General features: G+C 51.8%; 1 protein-coding gene across 1 annotated transcript in view; it reads left to right on the forward strand.

Annotated features, from left to right (window-relative positions):
* The window catches only part of ADAMTS17 (ADAM metallopeptidase with thrombospondin type 1 motif 17), a 353,771-nt gene extending 332,191 nt beyond the window's left edge, over positions 1-21,580 (forward strand). The window contains exons 21-24 of the mRNA XM_027571265.1: positions 1,504-1,708; positions 5,705-5,857; positions 19,442-19,619; positions 20,785-21,580. Of these exons, the coding sequence (XP_027427066.1) occupies positions 1,504-1,708; positions 5,705-5,857; positions 19,442-19,619; positions 20,785-20,954 (706 nt within the window). The 3' untranslated portion in view covers positions 20,955-21,580. The remainder of the gene's footprint in view (positions 1-1,503; positions 1,709-5,704; positions 5,858-19,441; positions 19,620-20,784) is intronic.
* Positions 21,581-21,791: the final 211 nt, after the last annotated feature.

Genomic DNA, 21,791 nt, shown 5'->3' on the forward strand with positions numbered 1-21,791 from the left:
TTCTCCCTCATCAGTTGGAACAGTCGTAAGATCCGGAAACCAGATCTGATTGTGCCATCCTACTGTTTAGAAACGTCAGTAGTGTCTTCCCACTGGCAGCGTTCTTGAGGGGACACACTGGGTGGTGCCAGGCCTCTCTTCATCTCCACTTCTCGCTTACTTGCTCATTCATCCATCCCAGCATGGCACATTCACTGAGGGCTTCCCATGTGCCAAGCACTGTTCTAGGTTCTGATGATGAGGCAGGGAACAAAACAAAGCCCTGCCCTCTGAATCTTACTATCCGAATGGGGACAGACAGTAAACCAAGGAATGATATATGATAGACTACATATAGTGTATAACACAATAGACTATATATAGTGTATATTATATATCATACATGAATAGAGAAGATGCCACATGGTGGTAAGAACTTTAGAGAAAAGTAAAGCAGTGTAGGGCAGATCAGGGAGGAGGTGAGGGGTGAGCACATAAGGTGGCAGGGACGGCCCCACGGATAAGCTGACATGTGAGCAGAGCCTGGAAGGAAGCAAGAAAGTCAGTCATGTGGTTCCTTGGGAAAGGACTTCTGGGCAGAGGGCACAGTGGGTGCCAAGGCCCTGGGGAAGAGTGTGCTGGCAGAGCTGAGGAGCAGCAAGGAGTCCGGTGTGGCTGGGGGAGGGGTGAGCAGAGGGAGGGGCAGAGAGAGGAACATGAGAGAGGACACGGGGAGATCCTACAGGCCCTGAGGCCAACCGAGACCCTGGTCGAATTGGGGTCATTGAAATGGAAGGCACGTGGGCCAAATTTTAGTGGAGCACTTTCACCAGCTCAGTCTTATCCCAGCCCACGAGTGGCCTCCTCAAGAGTGACAGTCCCCACCCAAGAAGGCCTCCACTCTTTGGAAAGCAGGGAGTCCCTGGTCCAGGTGTGTTCAAGCTGGTACCCGGGCGTCCTCTGTCAAGGGCTGTACCAGTTAGGTTTTGTTGCCGTGACAGACCACCCCAGCATCTCAGTGGCTGACAGCAGTGTCCTGTTATGACAGAGCTCAGCTGTCAGAGCATCGCCTGTGTTGGGACCTGCTATTCTCATGGCAGAGGGCAGGAAACGGAGAGAAGCAGAGCCAAACCACATAGTCACACTCAAAGCTTCTGCTGGGACATGGCCAGCTTCATGTCTGCTGACACCCCATTGAACAAAGCATGGTGCAGACAGTGGGTGGGATGTGTAATCCCACCACAGGGAGAGGGACCGCTCAGGAACAATAATTCAACCTGCCATAGAGGTGTTGTGTGCAGAAGGATTTCTGTTTTGAATAAGCCATTGACCCACTCAACTCAAGGGACTCCCTCTGCTCTAATACTTCAGAATTATTTTGAAAGTCAGTTGCAAAGCTCTCTGCGTCCATCTCCCTCCCTCCCACTACAGGCCCAAAATGCCATGATGTGTCTGGAAGGCCCTCCAGGGAAGCTGGCCTCCCCACCCAGTTACTCTCTCACCGTCTCTCCTCTCCCTGGACAGGTGGGTGGCAGGCCCATGGAGCCCCTGCTCAGCAACCTGTGAAAAGGGCATCCAGCATCGGGAGGTGACCTGCGTATACCAGCTGCAGAATGGCACCCACGTCACCACACGGCCCCTCTATTGCCCGGGCCCTCGGCCAGCACCAGTGCAGAGCTGCGAAGGCCAGGACTGCCTGTCCATCTGGGAGGCATCTGAGTGGTCACAGGTGGGTGCTGGGCTGCCTTCTCCACAGGGACCCCAACACGGTGCCTTTCCCTCTATGGTATTTGTGACTCAAACCCAAGTATCACAGTGTTTGCCAGCCCCCAGATAACTAAGATGTGTTCTAGCTCACATATTCTTAAATTCCATCTGAGATGACAGTATGGCTAAACAAACATGGGTAATGTGTTTTTGATCATATATATGTTTTTGATAATATTTACCACAGTTTGATCCCATTTCCTATGAAAATTCTCACATAAAGATGGATGGATGGATGGATGGATGGATGGATGGATGGATGGATCGATGGATGGATGGGTGGATGGATGGATGGGTAGATGGATGGATGGATGGATGGATGGATGGATAGATGGATGGATGGATGCATGGTTGGGTGGGTGAGTTGGGGGGTAGGTTGGTAGGTAGGTAGACAGACCAACTGACTAACCAACTGACCTAATTTTCTTTTGGTGTATTTGAATTCTGGTGCGATCAGTTGGGAAGGTGGTTTCAAAGGCTTTCTTTGAACTCTGTGTCAGTCTTTGTGGATTGTAAGAGGCAAGCAGACACTGGGAGGGACAGTTTTTGTGTACAAGTTGGAGTCATACATCTCATGCCATAAAACATTTTGGAAAGAGGTCAATTAAGCGTTAAGTTTTAACTTGAAAGACTGATTCTGGAAATATTTTATCTTTGGTAGTATCATCCTTCAAGGCTTTGCGTTGACTTTGCATTAATGATTTTGACTGTTTGGCCATAAAATAAAAGGCTGAATAAAGGGCAAGTTTCCCTCAGGTCCTCCATCAAATGTGTTCTAGGAAAGTCAGAAAGGCTAAATCCAAGACACTCTTCAGTGTGGAAAATATTTTTAAAGTTCCTTTTTTATTGCCAAACAGTTGGAATTATTTTGAATAAGAAAGTATTCAGCCCATTCTTAATGAACGAAAAGTTTGCCCTTGGCTACTCAGAAATGGGGTTTACTTTTCAGACAGATCTTGACATGTACCTGTTAAAGACCTGAATCTTCAGCCTGCCCTTTATGATATTTTAGGGGAAAGAGAGAGTTTAAAATTTTGATCTTTTATATGTACTTAGGACTGTAAGTTGAACATTCAAGGGACCTCTTTTAGGGAGGGGGACTACTTGTCGGAGGGGTAGGGTCAGGCATGCAGTCTCCCACCCCCACCCCCATCCCCGCCAACCCACCTTGAGCCTGAGGTTCTTGATCACCTGGCTCTTGATCCAAACAAGATTTATGTTTTAATCAGATCAAAGCCATAAATTTTCCATTCAGACTCTTTCTCATAGAAAAAAAAAAAAAATTTCCTTACCAAAATAACCAAGCCTGACATTCTCAACCATCACCATAGCATTAAAGAACACCAGATTGGAAAATGCGAGACAACTGAAGCAAGATTTAAAGAAATCTCTCTAATTTCGCGTCTCTGTCTCTGTGTGTACCTGATCCTCATGCTGAAATAGTATCCATACCAATCAGTCTCCTTCTGGCTCACCCTAGGCTCGAGCCAAATGCCTCTTTCTGAACAGTCCAACTTGGAATCAAACCTTGCCCTCTTTCACAAGATGCTCACCAAACTGGTATTTCTACTGCTTCACCACATGCTGAAGCCCCTTTAAAGATTTTGTTTATTTGAGAGAGAGAGAGAGCACAAGCAGGAGGAGCAGCAGAGGGAGAGGGAGAAGCACACTCCCCACTGAGCAGGGAGCCCACCATGGGGCTTGATCCCAGGACCCTGGGATCATGACCTGAGCTGAAGGCAGATGCTTAACCAACGGAGCCACCCAAGCGCCCCAGTGCTGAAAGGCCCTTTAATGTTTCTTCTTCTGGAAACAAATGGGTTTAAATTTCTCGTGGCAGAGAAATTTATTTTATTGAGGAGGTTGCCTTTATATAGCCAGCAGTGTTGATCAGCCGTACTGTCTACCCCCCAGCTTCTTCCCAGCTTTGTTCAAATGAGGAGCAGATACTTCCCCGCTTTGTTTGAATGAGGAGCAGATACCAGGAAGGAAGCAAAAGATAGTGACTGTCTCCTGTCCTAGGTCCCTCCAGGGGAAGCCCCACCTTCTGGTCAGAAGGGCTGAGCCTGGGTTTGGTCAAGAAACAGGCTAGACATTATAGTGTTTGAAATTCAAGGGAAAAGGACAGGGAATGCAGAGTAGAGTAAGACAATGCAGGAACTCTGGCAGAAGTGGTAAGTAGGCTTCTAGTTGAAGAAAGAGCGTGGGTGTGGGTGCTGGTGCCAGGGAGGAGCCCACAAGTCAAATGGTCAAGGCAGAGCTAATGAAATGGTCAGGGAGCATCACCATGCAGAAGAAGCAGAGAGATTGACCTTCAACTCGGTAACCCAGGCTCTCAGCAGTGGCCCTCCCAGCCACAACCCATCCTGCCCAAGAGGATGACACCTGCTCTGGACTGACCCCTTGCATCCAAGATCCTATAAAGCCAATCCCTCACCCACACACAGGACCAAATGCACATGCTCTCCAGCTCCCCCCAGATGACACCACAACCAGTTCTGAAGCATGTGTATTTCTTCTAAAACAAGCCAATCTAAGTTAGTCTCAAAAAAAAAAAAAAAAAAGCCTCGGAGAGTTAAATTGAACTCATCGGAAAAATAAAGCTACATAACATTTTGGGGTAAATGTTAACAATAGAACTATAAAGAACAACTTTTGTCCTGTAGGTGCGTTTTCTCAGGGGACACAGTGGAACATTTTTGGAAAATCAAGTTTGCTGTGGCTCAAGAATATCTGCTGTATATTTCTGGTAAATCAAGCTTAAGTATGAAAGCAGATGCTCGATTTGTGAGGGCTCCATTTTGTGCCACCACAGCGCATGGGCTGTCCACGCCATAGCTCTAGGACCCAGCTGTTGGGAGCCTGGGGCTCACTGTGTCTCTACCTCTTGGCAGAATGCAGCCTTCAGGCCAACATCTCCGCAAGTTACATGTTTGCTTCCATGGTGGAGACAGGCAGGGCTTCCGTACCCGGCAAATAAGAGGGAGAGCTCCCTGGGTTTGCAGGCCACGTCACCTCCTCTTGCTGGCCGGATCATGCACAGTCAGTCCCATCCTCCCGAGGTCATAGGTCTGCTCTTCCTGGGCTTCCTTCTGCTTTGTTTTGAGGTGGCTAAGCACTCTCGGAGCCCGGTGAGGTCTCTCCCTGAGTGCAGGGGGAGCACGCCAGGAGCAGGCTCCAGATACACCCCGCAGGTCCACCCTGTTTACAGCTGTCACCCCACCTCTCACCCCGTCTTCCGTGGGTCTTGCTGCCTGAGGGCGTGGGAATCTTGAATTCTCAGGGCTCGCACATGATCTGTCATTCCTCAGGCCCTCTTTGGGTCCCCTCACCACACTTTCTCTTGCAGTGTCTCCCGGGAAGTAGGTAAATTACCACAGGGACATTGCTCAGTGATGTTCTTGGCATCCACACTTAACACATTCACTGCAGCTCTCTACAAGAGCTTGCCGATGGCCTAACATGAAAGTCACCTGTGGCTTGGGTTTGCATCTCCCTGTTTTCCACCCTGAGCCTCTGCTTTTGCCCCAGGCTGGCCCAGGCAGCGTGCGTGGAGCTAGAGGCCAGCTCGGAGGAGTCAGGGGCCTCAGACATCTTTGCCTGGGTGTCCTTACCTGGCTTCCCCTGGCCCTGTCCCCTGCTCTGCTCGAGGGTCCACCAGCATTTGCCCCTTGAACTTCTCCACTGCATCAGTCTTTTGGACCTGGTAGCAGGCCACTAAATTCCTAGTTTGGTCTTCTGGTACCTCGAGCTCTCCCCGCTCCTGTGGCCCGCCCCCTATCACTGGCCACTTGGCTGGAGTCACAGCTGGGACCATGTGCTTCAGACTCTAGAAGCCCAGCAGCATCGTCATCCTTGCGTCCCTGGCCCTGGGGCTGGCACATTGTTGCGACTTAATAGGCCTTGATGACCTTGAGCTGAACCAGACAGGATCAAACATCCAAACGATGTCTTGCAGTGCTCGGCCACCTGCGGCAAAGGGACCCAAAAACGAACTGTGACATGCACCAACTCGCAAGGAAAATGCGACGCGTCCACGAGGCCCAAAGCAGAGGAGGCGTGCGAGGACTACTCGGGCTGCTATGAGTGGAAGACCGGTGACTGGTCCAAGGTAAGTCCTGTGGGCCTGCATCTCCACCCTGCCCAGCCGTGCGGGGAGCTCTGCAAGCAGGAGCTCAGCAATCACATGGGCTTCCATTGCATGAGGCAGTCCCAGGCTACCCAGGCTACCCAGGCAAGTTCGCTTTCTTTCCAAGCTCTGCACCTGCCCATGACCCTGTGCCGTGTGCATCCGGAAGGAAACCGAATGCCCCCCAAAGTACGGAGCAGGGTGCCCCGGATCCCAGTTGGCTGCCCTGTGCTGTGTGCAGCCTGTGCCCCAGCATCCCTCGGGGGGCTTGACCATTGGCCATCACAAAAGCCTCGAAAACACAGGGGAGCCTTGGCCGAAACGGACGCGGAGGGGGGTCAGGGGCAAACAGCTCTTCCCTTCACTTTCAGGACCCCTGGGTGAGGGCCCAGACGATGCAGGGGCAGGCAGGTGGGGGCTCTGGGGGCGGGGCAGAAAGGAAGAGCCATCTTCTAGAGCCTGGCCTGCAGCCCGGGGTGGGGGTGCAGAGAGGGTGAAAGAGCACTGCAATGTAAATCAGATGTGAAAACTTCTTTGCTGTTCAGCTCTTCTTTTATTCATGCCCCTAGTATCTGTGAACCCATTACCTCTGACGCCTGTTTCCTGGTGTGGGGGGGGGGGGGAGCTGAGGTAAGTACCGCTGTCCCACGTGAGCACCAGCCAAGAGGCCTGCTAGGGAACCTTTTCCCAAGAACCATAGAATTTCTAGTGACATTTGCTAACGTCTGATTTTCTAAGGAAAATTTCTAATGGCAGCAGAGGGTGTTCGTGTTTCTTTTTTGGTCTTCACAACTGAAAACTCCCCGTTCACTTCTCTTGATGTCTCTTCACCCCAAGTTTGCAGACTGGTGGCCCAAGGGCCCCCAGTTTTTGCGTGGCCTGCGTGATATCATAAACATTCTGGAATTAGTTACTAACATTTAAAAACAGGGCGATTTCGCCTGAAAATCTGGATTTGGGGCCCTTGTCTGGAAATCTGGCAATGTGGTGATGTGGCCTGCATCCTCACTTGGCCACCGTGCCCTGGGGCCAAGCAGGCCTGATGCCTTTCCCCAAGCCCTGGCCCTCTTCCAGCCCCCCACACTCCTCTAGCCACTATGCGTTTTGATTTAGCTGCCTGGCCCAGGCAGTAATTTGGTTTGTGCCTCTGCTTTGTGGAAGGAGAGATGGTTTGGCCATTAGAAAGCAAAACTTAACCCAGATCGGGTCCTCACAGAAATGCCACCTTCCTGCAAGTGAGAATACAAACTCCTCCAAACTCTTGGAGGGCACAAAAGCCAATTTCTCAGGTTCCAGTTTGCCGGCTATGCAAAATGCAGCTTCTGGATAACTGCAAATTTGGGGAAGACCGAAAACACCTCCTTTTTATTTACTTCCTGATCAGAAGATCTGACCAAAGCAATAGAACTGGGCCAACAGTCCAGTTTCTCCATGAATGTAATAACACGTAGAATGGAGTTGCCAGGATGTCTTCCTTTGGAGGAGGCTTCACTTGAACTTCGCTTGAAAGCTCTTGCAAAAATGCCGTTAGAACCTCGAGTCCTGTGAGAGAGGCATCAAAGGGCTGAGTTATACCTCTGACTCACCATTTAAGGTATCTTAACTTCTCTGGCCCTCAGTCTCTTTATCGCTGCAATGGAGAATCATTAACACTGGCCCTGCCTGTTTCTCAGAGATGCTCAGAGCTTTCAAGGCATTAGTATATGTGACTAAGCGCTTTGACAACTCAGCCCATTTTTCCTGCCCCAAACCCAGCACCCAGTGTTTACGCTGTGGTGAGGCACAGTCCCCAGGACTAACCTGTTCTGATCTCATCTAACTTTGTCTTATCGATCGGAGGGCCCCGCCTTTTATACAACCATGCCACGAAATGTTGTCTCATGGCCAAGCATGTCAGACTCAGCTTGAGAAGGGTCACCAGTGTATCCCAAAGGCCCAGGGAGATGTAAGCGAGCTCTCAACAGTATGGGTTCTAATCAATAAGAAAACATTTTGGGAGTGTTCTGTGTCAGAATTGTCAGAAAACATAGAAGGGGAGCTCCCCAACATAGTAAGAGGCAGAAGACCACTGTCTGGACTCCAAATGTCCAGGTGTGGACTGGAACAAAGCTGTCATTCTACTTGGGGAATTAGAAGGGTCCTGGGGTCACACCCCACATGCAGCCTGTGCTAGCGAAGGGTGACCTCCATGGTCATAGATATCCCTGGGCAGGAAGCAGAGGGGAGGGGAGGGGCCAAGGAGGGCCTGGGCTGCATGCACCCATCAGAGTTTGAGGTCTACCCCTGCGTCTCTGCCCTCTGACCAGGTCCCTGGCCCTGTTTTCTAGGAGAGACAGTAGATGCTCAGAGATAAAGTGACTGGCCCACAGTGCTCTGGCAGAGTCCAAGCTCCTGAACCCCAGGTCAGAGTTTAGTCCATATGAGAGGGGCTCCGAAGGCCCCATGATGGTACCTTTGAGCCACAGCATGTCCTAGAGATGGTCATTGGCTCTCCAGAGCCTGGGTTTCTCCAGCCTCACCATTCGGGCTTTGAAGACCAGACGGACACTTTTGTTTTCTTAAGTACCATGAACTTCCTGGTGCGGGGAGCTGCAAAACGCCAGGAAATGAATGTGAGTCGTACCTGAGAGGCTCCTCGCCGTGCTACCCCAGATCTGGTAGCTTACGCTCGCCCTCCTCCATTGTTCAAGGGCCCCTCCTTGGCTGAGGAGGCCGGCTTGCCATCCAGCAAACTCCCCCACACACAGTCCACCAGGCAAAGTAGAGCCTTTAGCTGGCCTGCCTCTTTATTAGCCAGGTCATGGTGAATAATGCCTCCCAGCTTTCTGGAAAGTAAGGTATTGGAAGGCCACAGTGCCTGCTTTTTACCACAGCCAGCTTGATCAGTCATCCTTGGCCTTAAAAACAGGAAAGATCGATAGCATGTGATGATCTTGGCTGCCATCCAGGGGCGGTATCTGGTGGCATCGGATTGGTGTGCACAGAGCCTTGGGGGAGAGTACTCAGCATGGCAGGGGGAGGGGGGGGCAGGAAGCCCAGCACGTCTGGCCAGAGCCGGGGCCCAGGGCAGACTCCATCTACCAAGCTGAGAACTTGGTCACAGACCCGGAACCGGAAGCCCAGGTATGCATGAGCATACTGAGCAAGCGTGATGGGGCAGGGGCCGCACAAAACTCAACTGTGGGACCCCTACCCTGACGGTTTGCCTCATCACCACTCCCTCCTCCACTGCCATCACCGCGTGGGCTGGCCTGCCCAGTTGCAGAAATCTGTACAGTACAGTTCTAGAAATCTGCCCGTTGCTCTTCCCCATTCCTTCCCTGGAGAATGGAAAGGATGCAGTTCCCCAGAGGGGTCCTTGTCCTCACTCGCTGGGCAACCGGCCAACATAAGTGGATTCCACTGGATGGATGGTACCCTGATATTTACATTTGTTTGGACTAGATTTGCTTTGCCGTTGACCTCTTATCTTCACTCTACGGCTTGTGGACAGTGCCCTTGTCACACACATGGGGTTGGTGCACTTTTAAACCCTCTCCTGTAACCAGCCTCCAAACCGCCCACATGCCAGAATTTGAAGGCTTCAAACAAGCTGCCCAGAAGGAAAGTCAAGAGAAGTCCAAGGGCTGTCAGAGCCTCGGTGTATCTGGAAGCTTTGACATTTTGCCTCCAAGCAATCTCCTATTACTTGGCCCCAAGGTGCTGTTAAGAAAGATAAGCGTGTCTCCAGGGAGGTGACAGACACCGGTCCACAGAGATGGTGCAGGTGCTGTCCTGTACTCACTGAAGCAAGAAGGAGCAGTCATCCCTTGGGAAGGGGCTGGCACCCATCTCTTCCTGTAGCTGGGTGAGGGTTCCTGAGAACAGCACCCAGGACCGTGGGGAGGCAGGGCCCCTCCTCCAGCCTCAGCAAATGGCTGAACCCCAACCAGGGACCCACGCGCAGGACAGACCTCACATTCCCATTCCTGCTGAGGGCATTATTACTCTCTGCCATGTTTGAAAAATGACCTGCCCTCCTGGGATATCTGCTATTTCCAGATCTGTGCAAATCATTGTTTCCACCGGCTAAATGCTGGGTATTCAACCCGGGGGCGGGGAGATGTCACTTAAAATGGGAAAGGAGGAAATCACATTTCTTTCTAGAATAGCATGACTTTTGATCAAAAGTTGAGATGTTTCAGTTTCAAGACCAGAGGCATAAATCATGACTGAGCTGATGGGATGTTTCTAATTAGAAACAAATTATTCTGGAGGGACTCTAATGGATGGTGTTTTTAGAGAAAACCATTGGCTCTCTGTGTTAAGAGTATGGTGTTCCCTTTCACTGAAGGGATCAAAGTGACCATTGACTTCCTGGTGCCAGTGGAGGTCCCGTGGAAGGGAGATGGTCTGACTCCTAGGCCTCAGTCAGGCCCCAGGTGTGCCCCTCACACCCGAGCCCCAGGCTGTGATGTGGAAATCACAGCACCTCCCAGAGGCCTTGGGAGGTCAGAGGAAGAAATAAGCGTGTAAGAGTCTCTGTTCTATACTGTGCTGTCCCCAGACAGCTGGTACATGCCTCCCTACGCTCTGGGCAGGGAGATGGGGCTTTCAGCAACATGGCCTTAGCAAGGAATGAGAGGGGTTTGCTACAGAAACTGTTTCAGCCCATACCACTTCCAAAGCCTGCACCTACTTTCTTTGGTGGGGCCTGACCCCGCACCCCACTCCGCAAGGCTGGCCTGCCTGCCAAGCTGGGGGTCTGCAACCAAGTCTCTGTGATTCAAGCAGCACTTCCTGAGCTCCTTTTCTCAGGAGAGAATGTGCCAGACCTGTCCTGGGCATGGGAGTGAACAGAGAGTGGACAGCCTGTCTCTGCCATACCTGACCCAGCCTAGGTATGGACCAACAAAGAGCCAACCACCTTAGGCCACACTGAGTCCCCCTGGGCCAGTGTGAACACAGTGCTCTGGGACCCAGGCATCCTCTGTCTGGGAAAGCTATGGATGGGGTTGCTGGTGGAGGGTGATGCTATTTCTTTTGGGCTCAGTGACAATGGCCCCTAACATCCACTAGTGCTTTAGAATTGACAAAGCACATTCACTTGTATCATCTCATTTGGTCCCATCCCCGTTTTACAGATGAGGAAACTGGCTCAGAGTGGTGATGTGGCTTTTTTCCCGAAGGTCACACAACTAGAAAACAGCAGGGCTAAGAGTCTGGTCCCTGCCTTCTGACTCTTAATCCACCTTTCCTTCAGGTTCATAATAATGCCAGAGGCTTAGATTACTAACTTGAAACAGGAAGGAGCTGAACTCTAAGATGCCTGCAGCTCTAACTATCACAGGCATATGCTTGTCAGAAAGTCAGGTATCTACCTGTTTTCTCTCCACCATCACCCCCATCACAACCTGCTCCCAAAAGGGCTTTGTATCAGTCATTCACACTTTAGGGTAAATCTGTTGTCTCTCTCTGAGGTCCTGCCTATTGTCTACCTTCATTTGTGAAATGAAAAGTTGAGTTCTTATTAAAAAGAAACTTGGACATCAAAGAGGAAGTGTGTGAGGCATCGGGGGTATCGGGGCCCTTTTCTGGACTGTGTGAAACCGTACCACACAGGCAGCCAACCCTCTGCACGAAGACAGAGAGCCAGTCCTCCATTCAATATTGCTCTTAGGAATGTAAGCAGCCAGGAAAAGGAGAGTCATCACATTCCAGTGCTTTTCAGAGCAGGGGCAGAAGGGAGAGAGGGCAGATTACCTCCCTTGGTGTGAGCACTTTGCGTGGGTGAACAGAGCCTGCCACTAGGTCATAGAGTTCCAGAGAAAAGTCTAGAGCTCATACGTGCTCAGTTGAGAGAAATGAGCTTGCTATAGAGCAGAAGAGCCCCCAGAAATTGCCAGGACAGGTGCTTGCATGGAAGTGAGCTAAATTGTCTAATGGCAGATGCCTTTGCCCCCTCGGTTCCCCTGCAGTCCCTCCATTCACCCCGTAACCTTTGTCAAACCAGCTGCCTTTGTGTGGAGCGAGGGATCAGAGAGAGGGGTGGCTCCCCTGCACAGAAGCCTGGGTCTTAGCCACTACCTGGATCTCGCCATTGAATCAGAGAAGCTGTTGCCCCTAAGGAACACATGCTCCATCAGTGACCCCTGAGCAGGGCATGTGGTCAGGAGGACACAGGTCCACATCCCTGCTCTGCTGTCTCTTATCAGAATCCTCTTAGAACAGCTCTTTGAGTATGGCTCAGGTCCCATAAAACAGTACATGCCCTGACCCGGTGCCTGTGCATGGTGACAGCGTACCTAGGAGGCAGGAGACAGGCTCTAGCATTTGCTGGGTGCCTGGGCCTGCCTCCTCCAGCAGGAGTGGAGGGTCTTTCACACAGTCACTGATAGGCCGGGAAAGCTAAGCTACCAGAGTGATCACGGCTCTTGCCCGAGGACAGATAGTGACAGTGGCCCTGTGGGGTCCTCTGTGCTCCAGGCTCACACAGCACGATCAAAAGCTCTTGGGATCACCAGCCCTTGCAGGCCATCAGGGGTCACCTTGCCCTTCAGGCTCCCTGGCTGTAGGGCCCCAGCCAAAATCTGTAGGTTGGCAGGTTGCAAATTCAGAGACACAGGGAAACCTAAGGCTGAGGCTGAGGCGAGAAAGGAAAAACAGTTTGCCAGGGAGTATGAGTTGAAGGGGTGGGTGTGTGTGTGTGTGTGTGTGAGTGTGAGTGTGTGAGTGAGAAAGCATTTCCAGTTTCAAGGCTAGAGCAAAGACAGTGGGGATTTTCATTACTGTTTAAAACCTGCTATTTCAGGTTTCAACAGCTTCCGACGGTTGCACAGCTCATGCCAAGTCTGGGGGGGAATCTGTCAAAAATGCTTTTGAAGAGCTTTTGACATTTTACCAGCCAAGTGCCTTTCAGACACCAGCAGAAAGTGGAGTTAGTATGAGGGTCTGCCCTTCCCCCAGCCCCACCTCAGGCTCTGCGAGCCAAAACTGCCCCTGCCCGGGGGCTGGCTGGCCCCTCAGAGCAGGAGACCGGAGTTGGGGCGGGGGGGAAGGCGGCTCACCCCAGAGCCCGGGGAGGAAGCCCGGCCGCCCCCGCCTCCGTCGGAACCTGGGCTTGAGCAAGTATCAAACCTTCCTGCAGCGTTTCCCTCTTCCTGAGGTTTTTACGACCTCCTTTAGCTAATTCTCAAAACACCCCTTTGGGATCTGGTGTTATTTATAGTCATGATTTTACAGCTGGGAGAAGTGAAGAGAAGGAAGGCCTCGCCGCAGAGGAGCATGTCTTGAGGGCCAGGCCCCCATGGGGTGACAGAGACCCAGTTCCTCCCTGCTGGGGAGCCGTGTGGCCCCGGAGGAGGGCAAAGGGGGGGGCGTGCTGGAGCTCTCACTGGGGAGAAGCTGTATGGACGCTCTGGGGCTCCATTCCTTCTCTCTGAAAGGCAGTGCTGTGTCCATGTGGATGCCTTTCATGCAGTCGGTGCATGTTTATTGAGCACCTACTGTGTTCTGAGCACTGCCCTGGCCACAGCCACGGTTACTGGGACTAATGAGAATGACGTAAGCCCAGGGCCCAGCACTTGCTGGGGAGGGGGCCTGAGGGGCTGCCCTCACTTCGGGTCGTCTGGCAGGGAGCTTTCCGGCTGGATTTATTACTGCTTCATTTCTTTGTTTCCCGAGTCTCAGGGAGCCACGTTAAATGTTAATGTAATGAGCAACCTGAAAAAAAATCACCCACAGTGAAAAGAGTGCTTCAAACAAGACCAGAGATGTTTTTTATAGATCTGTTTGCTGGGATTTTTAAAAGCCCCGGAATGGCTTCACAGCAATGCTTGGGGCTAATCCGATGCTAGCAGGAGACACTGTGGTCTCCTCACTGTTTAATTAAAGCCGAGGCTGAGGGGAGGCAGGCGGAGATGGAATTCCTGGTCTGCAACCGTGTTATCCCAAATGCAGCAAGCTCAAGTTACAAGGGGATGCTGTTCAAAAGCAACCCCTCGGACCTGTCTGGAATCACGTTTGTCCTCAGGGTCAAGTCAGCTTCTAATGGTGCTCCCGGAGGTTATCTGGCTGAGCTGCCAGATCAGGGCCGGGACCCAGGTGAAGACTGGGTCATACCATACCTGCCTGCGAGGCCTGGTGTCGGGGCATGGCCGGCAGGCCAAGCGGCTCAGTGCCTTTTCCTGGGCTCCAAGGACTCCCCGGTCCGTTTTGTCTGCTCTTGTCCAAGCACTAACTGTTAATAATAACAGTAGCACTTGCAGAGGGCTCGCTCGCTGCTGGTCACCTGTTCCAAGCTTTTCTAATCATTGCAATCATTCTACAAGGAAAGTTTTATTATCCTCAAGCCACAGATGAAGAAACTGGGGCTCAGATAGGTTAAGTAACTTGCCCGAGGTCACACAGCTAGTAAGGAGGGATGGAGTATGCTAACAGGTCTGTCCTGCCCCTGCTGCTCTATCCCCAGTCTGACTCCAGCTACGGGGAGTGTGGTTACCCGGGGATGTTAGGCCAGGGGCAGGCTTGGCACCTCCTGGACTGAAGTGAAAGTTTCTGTACATGCCACTTGGTTACCTGTTTGTCTTCTAACACCTGACGCAATGAAGTGGCCTCTGTGGGGCTGGCTCAGACACCCCAAGGTTCTCAAAAGTTCTTCTAAATGACTTCAAGCCTTTCACAGCTCACAGCAGTGTGAACAGAGTCCCTAGGACGCCAGCAAAAATTTAGCAAAGCCTAATGTGAGAGACAAATCCCTATGAGGGGCAGGGTCTGCAGGGTCCCTAAGCCTACCTCGCAGGCAGGTATGGCTGTCTTTGCCTGGGTGCCGGCCCTGATCTCGCAGCTCAGCCAGATAATCTCCAGGAGCACCATTAGAAGCTGACTTGACCCTGAGGACGAACGTGATTCCAGACAGGTCCGAGGGGTTGCTTTTGAACAGCATCCCCTTGTAACTTGAGCTTACTGCATTTGGGATAACACGGGTGCAGACCAGAAATTCCATCACTTCCCAGCCTGTCACCTGGCCCTGCCCTGCCTCATGGAGGTGCAGGAGAGCCGTGAGAACAGACACTTGAGTCTCTATGCAGGAACTCTGGAGATCATTCCATGATCTCATGGAGCAGTTTTCTCCGGGCTGGAAAATGAAAAGCTGGTGACCCTGTGCTAGGAAAGATAATGAATCAAATGGTGGACCTGGGCAGTAAGCTAGTTTTTTGTTTCCCGGCTCGCATAGAGGCTGCAGTGAAGCTAGTACAAGCCATAATTCATACAGGAAGATGGAATTTGGTCCATGAAATGGGGCAGCTGGGGTCCTGTCCCTCCTCTGCCACTTACTCACTCTGTGACCTTGGCCCAGACACTGACCCCCACTGAGCTCAGTGGCCAGCAGCCTCAGGACTGTTGTGGAATGTTCCACGCTGTTGTGGAAACTTACAAGCGAGCCCACGGAATAAGCAAACACACCATCTGTACACACAGGGGTGTCGTGAATGCTCTCCCTTCCCCCACACCTGGTCCCCCTCCCCCACTGGCCTTAGAGCCTGTGAAATAAGACTAAGAACTTTCAGAGGGGAAATCATTTTTCAAGGGCAACCCCAGACACCTGAGTTTTACAACGGTCATTGATCATTTTCAGGCAGAGACCTTGTCAGTTTTGCATTTGGTTTGAATAGACCCACAGGATTGAGTTCTTGCCCTGATTTTTACATACATAATAATGACACCTGCAAAAGACATCGAAACCCTTCCTGATGTTCCTGGTCAGGAAGTGACTCAGCCGGGCTGACCGCCCAGCCGCCAGGGCCTTGGGTACCTTGTGTGGTCATGGGGTGCCATAGGAGCAAAACAGGCATAGCTTCAGGAGCCTTCTCCACTCGCCAGTGCAGTTTCCTGGGGCCCCAGCCACCGTCTGTCCTGCCCTGGAAGGACCCCCTCTCCAAGAGTGAGTATGAAAACACCTATGGACGTGTCTCCTGCATCAGGTGGTTCCAGGGCCCGTGGTCCTAGTCAAGATCTGATGAGAAAAGGGATGTTGATGTTGCCTTTAGATCAGCACGCGGATATCTCTTTTCCCCACATATGCAGTTTAGTGCCAAATAGGCACGGATACGGGGTTCCAAGTACACAGTAATCCCTTTTTCCCAGGAAGCAGGTTTTTTTTTTTTTTTTTCATTTTATAACCAACTTGCATTTAAAGGTCTTTTTTTTTTATTAAAGATTTTTATTTGAGAGAGAGAGAATGAGAGAGAGAGAGAGCACGAGAGGGAAGAGGGTCAGAGGGAGAAGCAGACTCCCTGCTGAGCAGGGAGCCTGATGTGGGACTCGATCCCGGGACTCCAGGATCATGACCTGAGCCGAAGGCAGTCGCTTAACCAACTGAGCCACCCAGGCGCCCCATTTAAAGGTCTTTTAATGGTAGAGGTAGGCGAGTCAAATGCCTACCTAAAATATAAAATTCATTCGGGTAGCTACACATTCCTATTTAAAGGTTTATATTTCTATTTTAACTTAGAAATACTGCTGTTTTCTTTCTGTAGCATATTATAAAGTCAGACCTGATGAAGCTGCTGGGTGTGCGGGGTCAAAAACAAGTGAATATGAGCAGTTTTGTAAGGTGCAACCAAACACTTGCCGGGTCTGTCTTCATCATCACTCACTCTGCCTTCTGAGTCATCTGCTTGCCAGATACAACCTGTCACTGCTGAGTTCACAGAGGTGCCACCTCTTTTGGAATCTGTATGCGCTACTCTCACTGGATAGTCCCTCACAAGCTGGGGCATTACTTAGCACTGTGTCTGCATGACTTTGCTCTGCATTGGCGTGACTCCGCTCTGCATTTGCGGGATTCTGTACTACGTTAGGACACTTAGCCTTCTCCTTCTTTCATTCTGTTGGTGTGGACTCCCAGTCTCTTTGTATAACCACTTACCAGCTTGCTTTTAAGTGATTTTCAAACATTTCTTAGATCATCCTCCCTCATTTGTGATTATGAAGTCATGCCTCCAGGAGATAGATTTCTTTGCTTCCTTTTTTTTTCTTAATCCCCAAGTGATCTTGCTACAAATAATTAAAGACACCCCTTATCCCTGCCCCTGAACTGTGAGAGGTTTTGTTCTCACTTAAGTATAAGGCAACTTACTCTTTTCCAAGAATAATTTTGAGTGAAATCCGTCTCCCCCTTATATTCGAGCATACCTGTCGCCAGTGTATAAACTCAGCAGGGCAGTAGCTGGATGTCCTTTCTGGCTTAATTATACATTTTTGCATATGGATCCTCACCAGTTCACTGTAAGAAAAGAGAGCTCATTATACTCTACACAGGACACTGGGCGGAAGTTCCTGACAAATCAGAGGTTCTCAGCTCTGGGTGCCCTTCTAAGGATACTGATCGATTGGTCTGGGACATTGAGGTTTTTAAAAACTTATCAGGTAAACCCCGCAACAGAGCCCAGCTCCCTCCTTGATGCCTTCCAGGTGGAAGTCATGTTGCTATGGCAGCCATCCCATGTTCAAGGTCTCCTATTGGTGGGACCTCCCCGTGTGACCTCATCCCTCCACCTCGGCACCCCTCAAACTTCCCTGGGCCCCGGGTGCTAACTCCTGAGGTCTGGGATGGAACCCAGAAATCTGCATCCATAATGCATGATGAATTCTCAAGCCCACAAGCAGCCCCTGCCTGGTTTATCTAGAAGTTAGGCTGGGAAGGGAGACACAACACTGAGGCCCTGGGGCTGGCCTTGCCCACAGGGGAGAGTGCTTGTTCTGGTTTGAACATACCAGAGCCCACAGGGGGGCTTCTGGTTCTCCCACCACTTCTGTGATTTGAAAAAACCGGGGCCCCTTCAGAGCACCATTCCCTCAGAGACTCTTTATCCTTGTAAAGTGAAAAAAAACACACACACAAAAAAAACCAAAAACCAAACAACTATGATCCTGCTTGTCAGACTAGAACACTGAGGAATTCACCTGGTGCACACAAGTTCTTTGGGGAGCAGACAGTACCCCCTTGGTCACAGACAGTACCAGCAGTCTCCCACTGAGCCTGTGCCTGGTGACTCCTCACAGGCACCCCTGCCCCAGGACAGCCCCCCTCCAGCACAGGCTGAGGTCAGGCCTGACTGGGAGGAGACAGGGAGGCACATGATCCAGACGGCACCTGGCATCGCCACCCCATGTGGCGTTCAAAGGACAGGCCCTGCTCCCCTCTCTTTACCCCCAGGTGCTGGCATGAACTCCAGCTGGGCCATGGCACCTGAGGCCTTTGCTTTATTAAAGTTTTGCAGAATGCTCTCAGAACCCCATAAATCACGGGTTGTATGGGTGCTGGGGGACCCCAGATGGAGAGAGTGCACCTGTGGACCCAGCTTTCTGGCTGGAAGAGACCAGCTTATTGGAAAGACAGTTCCTGGGGCTCCTGGGAGAGCGAGCAAGGGCCCAGGAGCTTGGAGAGCAGGATCAGGGCGGAGGAGCTGAGGAACGGGCAGGTTCCCCGGTGGAACACTTTAAAAGGGTGCAGAGAGGGACAGGAGGAAGGCAGAAACTGCATGGGGAAGTCCTACCAAGTACACTCAGTGGGATGTCTGCTGAGCTACACTGGGCTGGTCTTGGCAAACCCAGGTCTACAAGGGCTGGAGGTGCCAGCAACTCGGGCCTTGGTGTCTGAGTTAAAACCATGAGCCACAAATAATATGTGTCTCCATGACTCCATGATGCAAGAAAGGTTGCACTTCCTTTTCTCCCAGTTAATTCTGGGCCCCAACTCTCCAGGCTTGCGGGAAATTCAACCCCACCCGTGACTGAGCTCCCCTCTATAACCAAGGCCAGGGGAAGACTCCAGAGCCTCATGTAGCACAGAGCACTGGGGAGACGCCTGAGGTCATCATGCCCAGCACCTCCTGGGTGTCACCAGGCCACCCTGTCCACTAGCTCAAGAATTTGGAAGCCCAGCTTTCTGCTTGGAACAGGGGTAGAGAGGGTGGGAAGTGACATGCAAGCCTTATAAATTAATATTTCAGCGACTATCTTGTGTCTTAGCTTGGGCTGCTGAGATGAAATACCATAGATGGGGGGCGGGGCTTAAACAACATATATTTATTTCTCCCGGTTCTGGAGGCTGGGAAGTCCAAGGTCAAGGTACTGGCCGATTTGGTTCTTGGTGAGGGCCCACTTCCTAGCTCAAAGTCGGCTGCCTTCTCACTGTGTCCTCACGCAGCGGAAGAAAGGCTCTGGTCTCTCTTCCTCTTTTTATAAGGACACTAATCGCATCATGGAGGCTCTGCCCTCATGACCTCATCTAAGCCTAATTACCTCCCAAAGCGTCCCCCCCACCAAAAAAAATCATCCCACTGGGAGCTAGGGCTTCAACATGTGGATCTGGGGAGACAAAGAACATCCAGTCCATAACATCTTGAAACAGGCATCTGTCAGGCAGCTGGTGTGCAGCCAAGCCCCCTCGTCCTGCATTACCCCAAGCACCTGGGAATGACATGTAGGGGCCAGGCACAGGGGCGGCTGCTTCGTCGAGCCATGGTCATGGCTGCTCGGCCCAGGTTAGGCCCCAGCTCAGACCGTCCCTGTCTCCGGCAGTGCTCCTCGACCTGTGGGAAGGGCCTGCAGTCCCGTGTGGTGCAGTGCATGCACAAGGTCACCGGGCGCCATGGCAACGAGTGCCCCGCCCTCTTGAAGCCGGCAGCCTACAGACAGTGCCACCAGGAGGTCTGCAATGACAAGATCAACGTGAACACCATCACTTCCCCTCGCCTCGGTGAGTGGCCCCAGGCTGCTGGGAAGGGCACTGCCGCCCCCAGCCAGCGAGTCCCCGCTGGTGGTAGAGGTCTAGAAGCCAGAAAGCTCCCCCAACCCCCACCTTGCGGCTTATCCAAGCCCTGGAGAGGCCAACGCTTGTCAGCTCTGTAGAATGTCAGAGGTTTCAGAGATGGAATTTCGTTCTTTGTCATGAAAAAGACGTCTGCGAGCGGCGACCTCAAACACAACACGAGAGCGCCCAGCTAGGCACTCTGCCAAAAGTGAGGAACACGGGCGGGTGGCTCCCCGTTAAGGTTTTGGGGCTCCCGTGCATGAGGAGGGCAAGGGGAGGGGCCTTCTTCCAGAAATGAAGGAGCTGGGGTGTCATTCACGAAACCTTGGTGATGTTCCTCAAGCTGATGCTTGAGAAGAAAGCAGAGGTGGTGATAGGTTGGAGTCTTGAATTCAGTGGCATGGGGAGGGAGAAGAGGAACGTTTAACATGAATTTAATGGTTCCTTTTAACAGTCTCTGCTTTTCCAAATAGAAATCCCTAAGGAATATTTTCCTCCCCAGGGCCCTCCTTTCCCTAATGCTGGAATGCAACCAGCACAGAGGGGGCTTCTAAGTTGTTTCACTTGGGGGAGGGGTGGTCTTTGAGCTTGCAGAAGGGCACTCCCAAGCTCTGCATGCACAAACCTCCTTGGGATGCTCCAGAGACCTCCCTCCGGCAGGATCTTCTCTCCGCAGGATGACCCTGAAGGAGGTTTAGGCCACTTGCTTGCGCTGTGAGCTTCTGCTTCGATGGGGCCTTTGAGGCCCACTGCCCCATGTCATCCTGTCTCATAAATGCCAGCAGTGGTGGTATCCTTCGCCAAAAAGTAACAGTGGGTGCCGCTTAGCTGAGAAGCAGGGTGCACAGTGCCCTTGCCCAGAGGAAGCAGCCAGACTGCCATGCTCTGCCAGGTGGTCAGGTTAGACACAGGAGCGCGTCCCCTGTAGAGAAAAGCGACATCACGTGGCCCTGGCAGGGGGCATATTTCCTCGAGTCCATGCTAGGCTCCAGCATGTGAGTGAGGGCAGCCTCAGAGCGGGTCAGACCGCAAGCCCTCTCTGTGCATGCAGCAGGTTGTCCCCATGCCATCCGTAACCCCTGGGCTCTGTCTCTCCCCACCATCCCCTTAGCCGCTCTGACCTACAAATGCACACGGGACCAGTGGACGGTGTATTGCCGGGTCATCCGAGAAAAGAACCTCTGCCAGGACATGCGGTGGTACCAACGCTGCTGTCAGACGTGCAGGGACTTCTATGCAAACAAGATGCGCCAGCCACCACCACCGTTGCCGAGCTCATGACACGGGGCCCAGCGGTCCCCCAGCGCTCCAGTGCGTGGTCTGCATCCTGATGACATGGCTAGCTGAAAGCCTGCCCACCTGAGAGCACACCAGTCCTGCGGCCGGGACCCCCCCACCCCACCCAGAGCACACCGCCGCTCACCCACAAGGCTGTCCCAAAAATCCAACCGTATAGAACCTGAGCGTGGACTTGATGTTTGCTGTTAGCGCTTTTGTACTTAATATATTGTTAACAGCCACTGGATGGCTTTCTACAGTAAGGAAAAAATAGGCATGAGTCACAAAAATATTGTCATTTCTAAGGTTCCGTGTACCTCAGTGGGAACACCTCTGACAGACCGTTGTTGAAAGAAAGAGATGTCATTGAGCACTTCTGTCTTGGCTTTCTTTTGATGTTTGAATTCCCGGTGCTTGATGTGCCATGGGGGGATTATCCCCCAAAGGAGACATTTTACATTAAAACAGGCTTTATTCTGAAAGCCGGTGGCACCCTGGAAGGAAGGACAGATGTCAGCGAGCCTCTGCTAATGGCTTCTCCTGAGAGGACCAGGCTGCCAGAGCCCTTCTTGACCACACAAGAGTCAGCACTTTGCCTCCCCACCCATCTCTGAAAACATGTTCTCTGGATCGTGGGCCTCACCTTGGAAGTTGTGTCCCTGACAGTTTGAATCTCTATCAGCCAAGGATGCCAAGGCCACGTAGTTCTGCATGCCACCTGTGTTGTGGAGAATATTCTGGAAGTGTCTGGGTTTGGGGAGGCATCTAATTTCTATACTCTACTGTCCACCGCATCAGGAAACAGAAAGTCTTTCTTCAAGGTGCTATGAAATGGGATGT

The sequence above is a fragment of the Zalophus californianus genome, chromosome 6 (assembly GCF_009762305.2).
Source record: "Zalophus californianus isolate mZalCal1 chromosome 6, mZalCal1.pri.v2, whole genome shotgun sequence".
NCBI lineage: Eukaryota > Metazoa > Chordata > Mammalia > Carnivora > Otariidae > Zalophus > Zalophus californianus.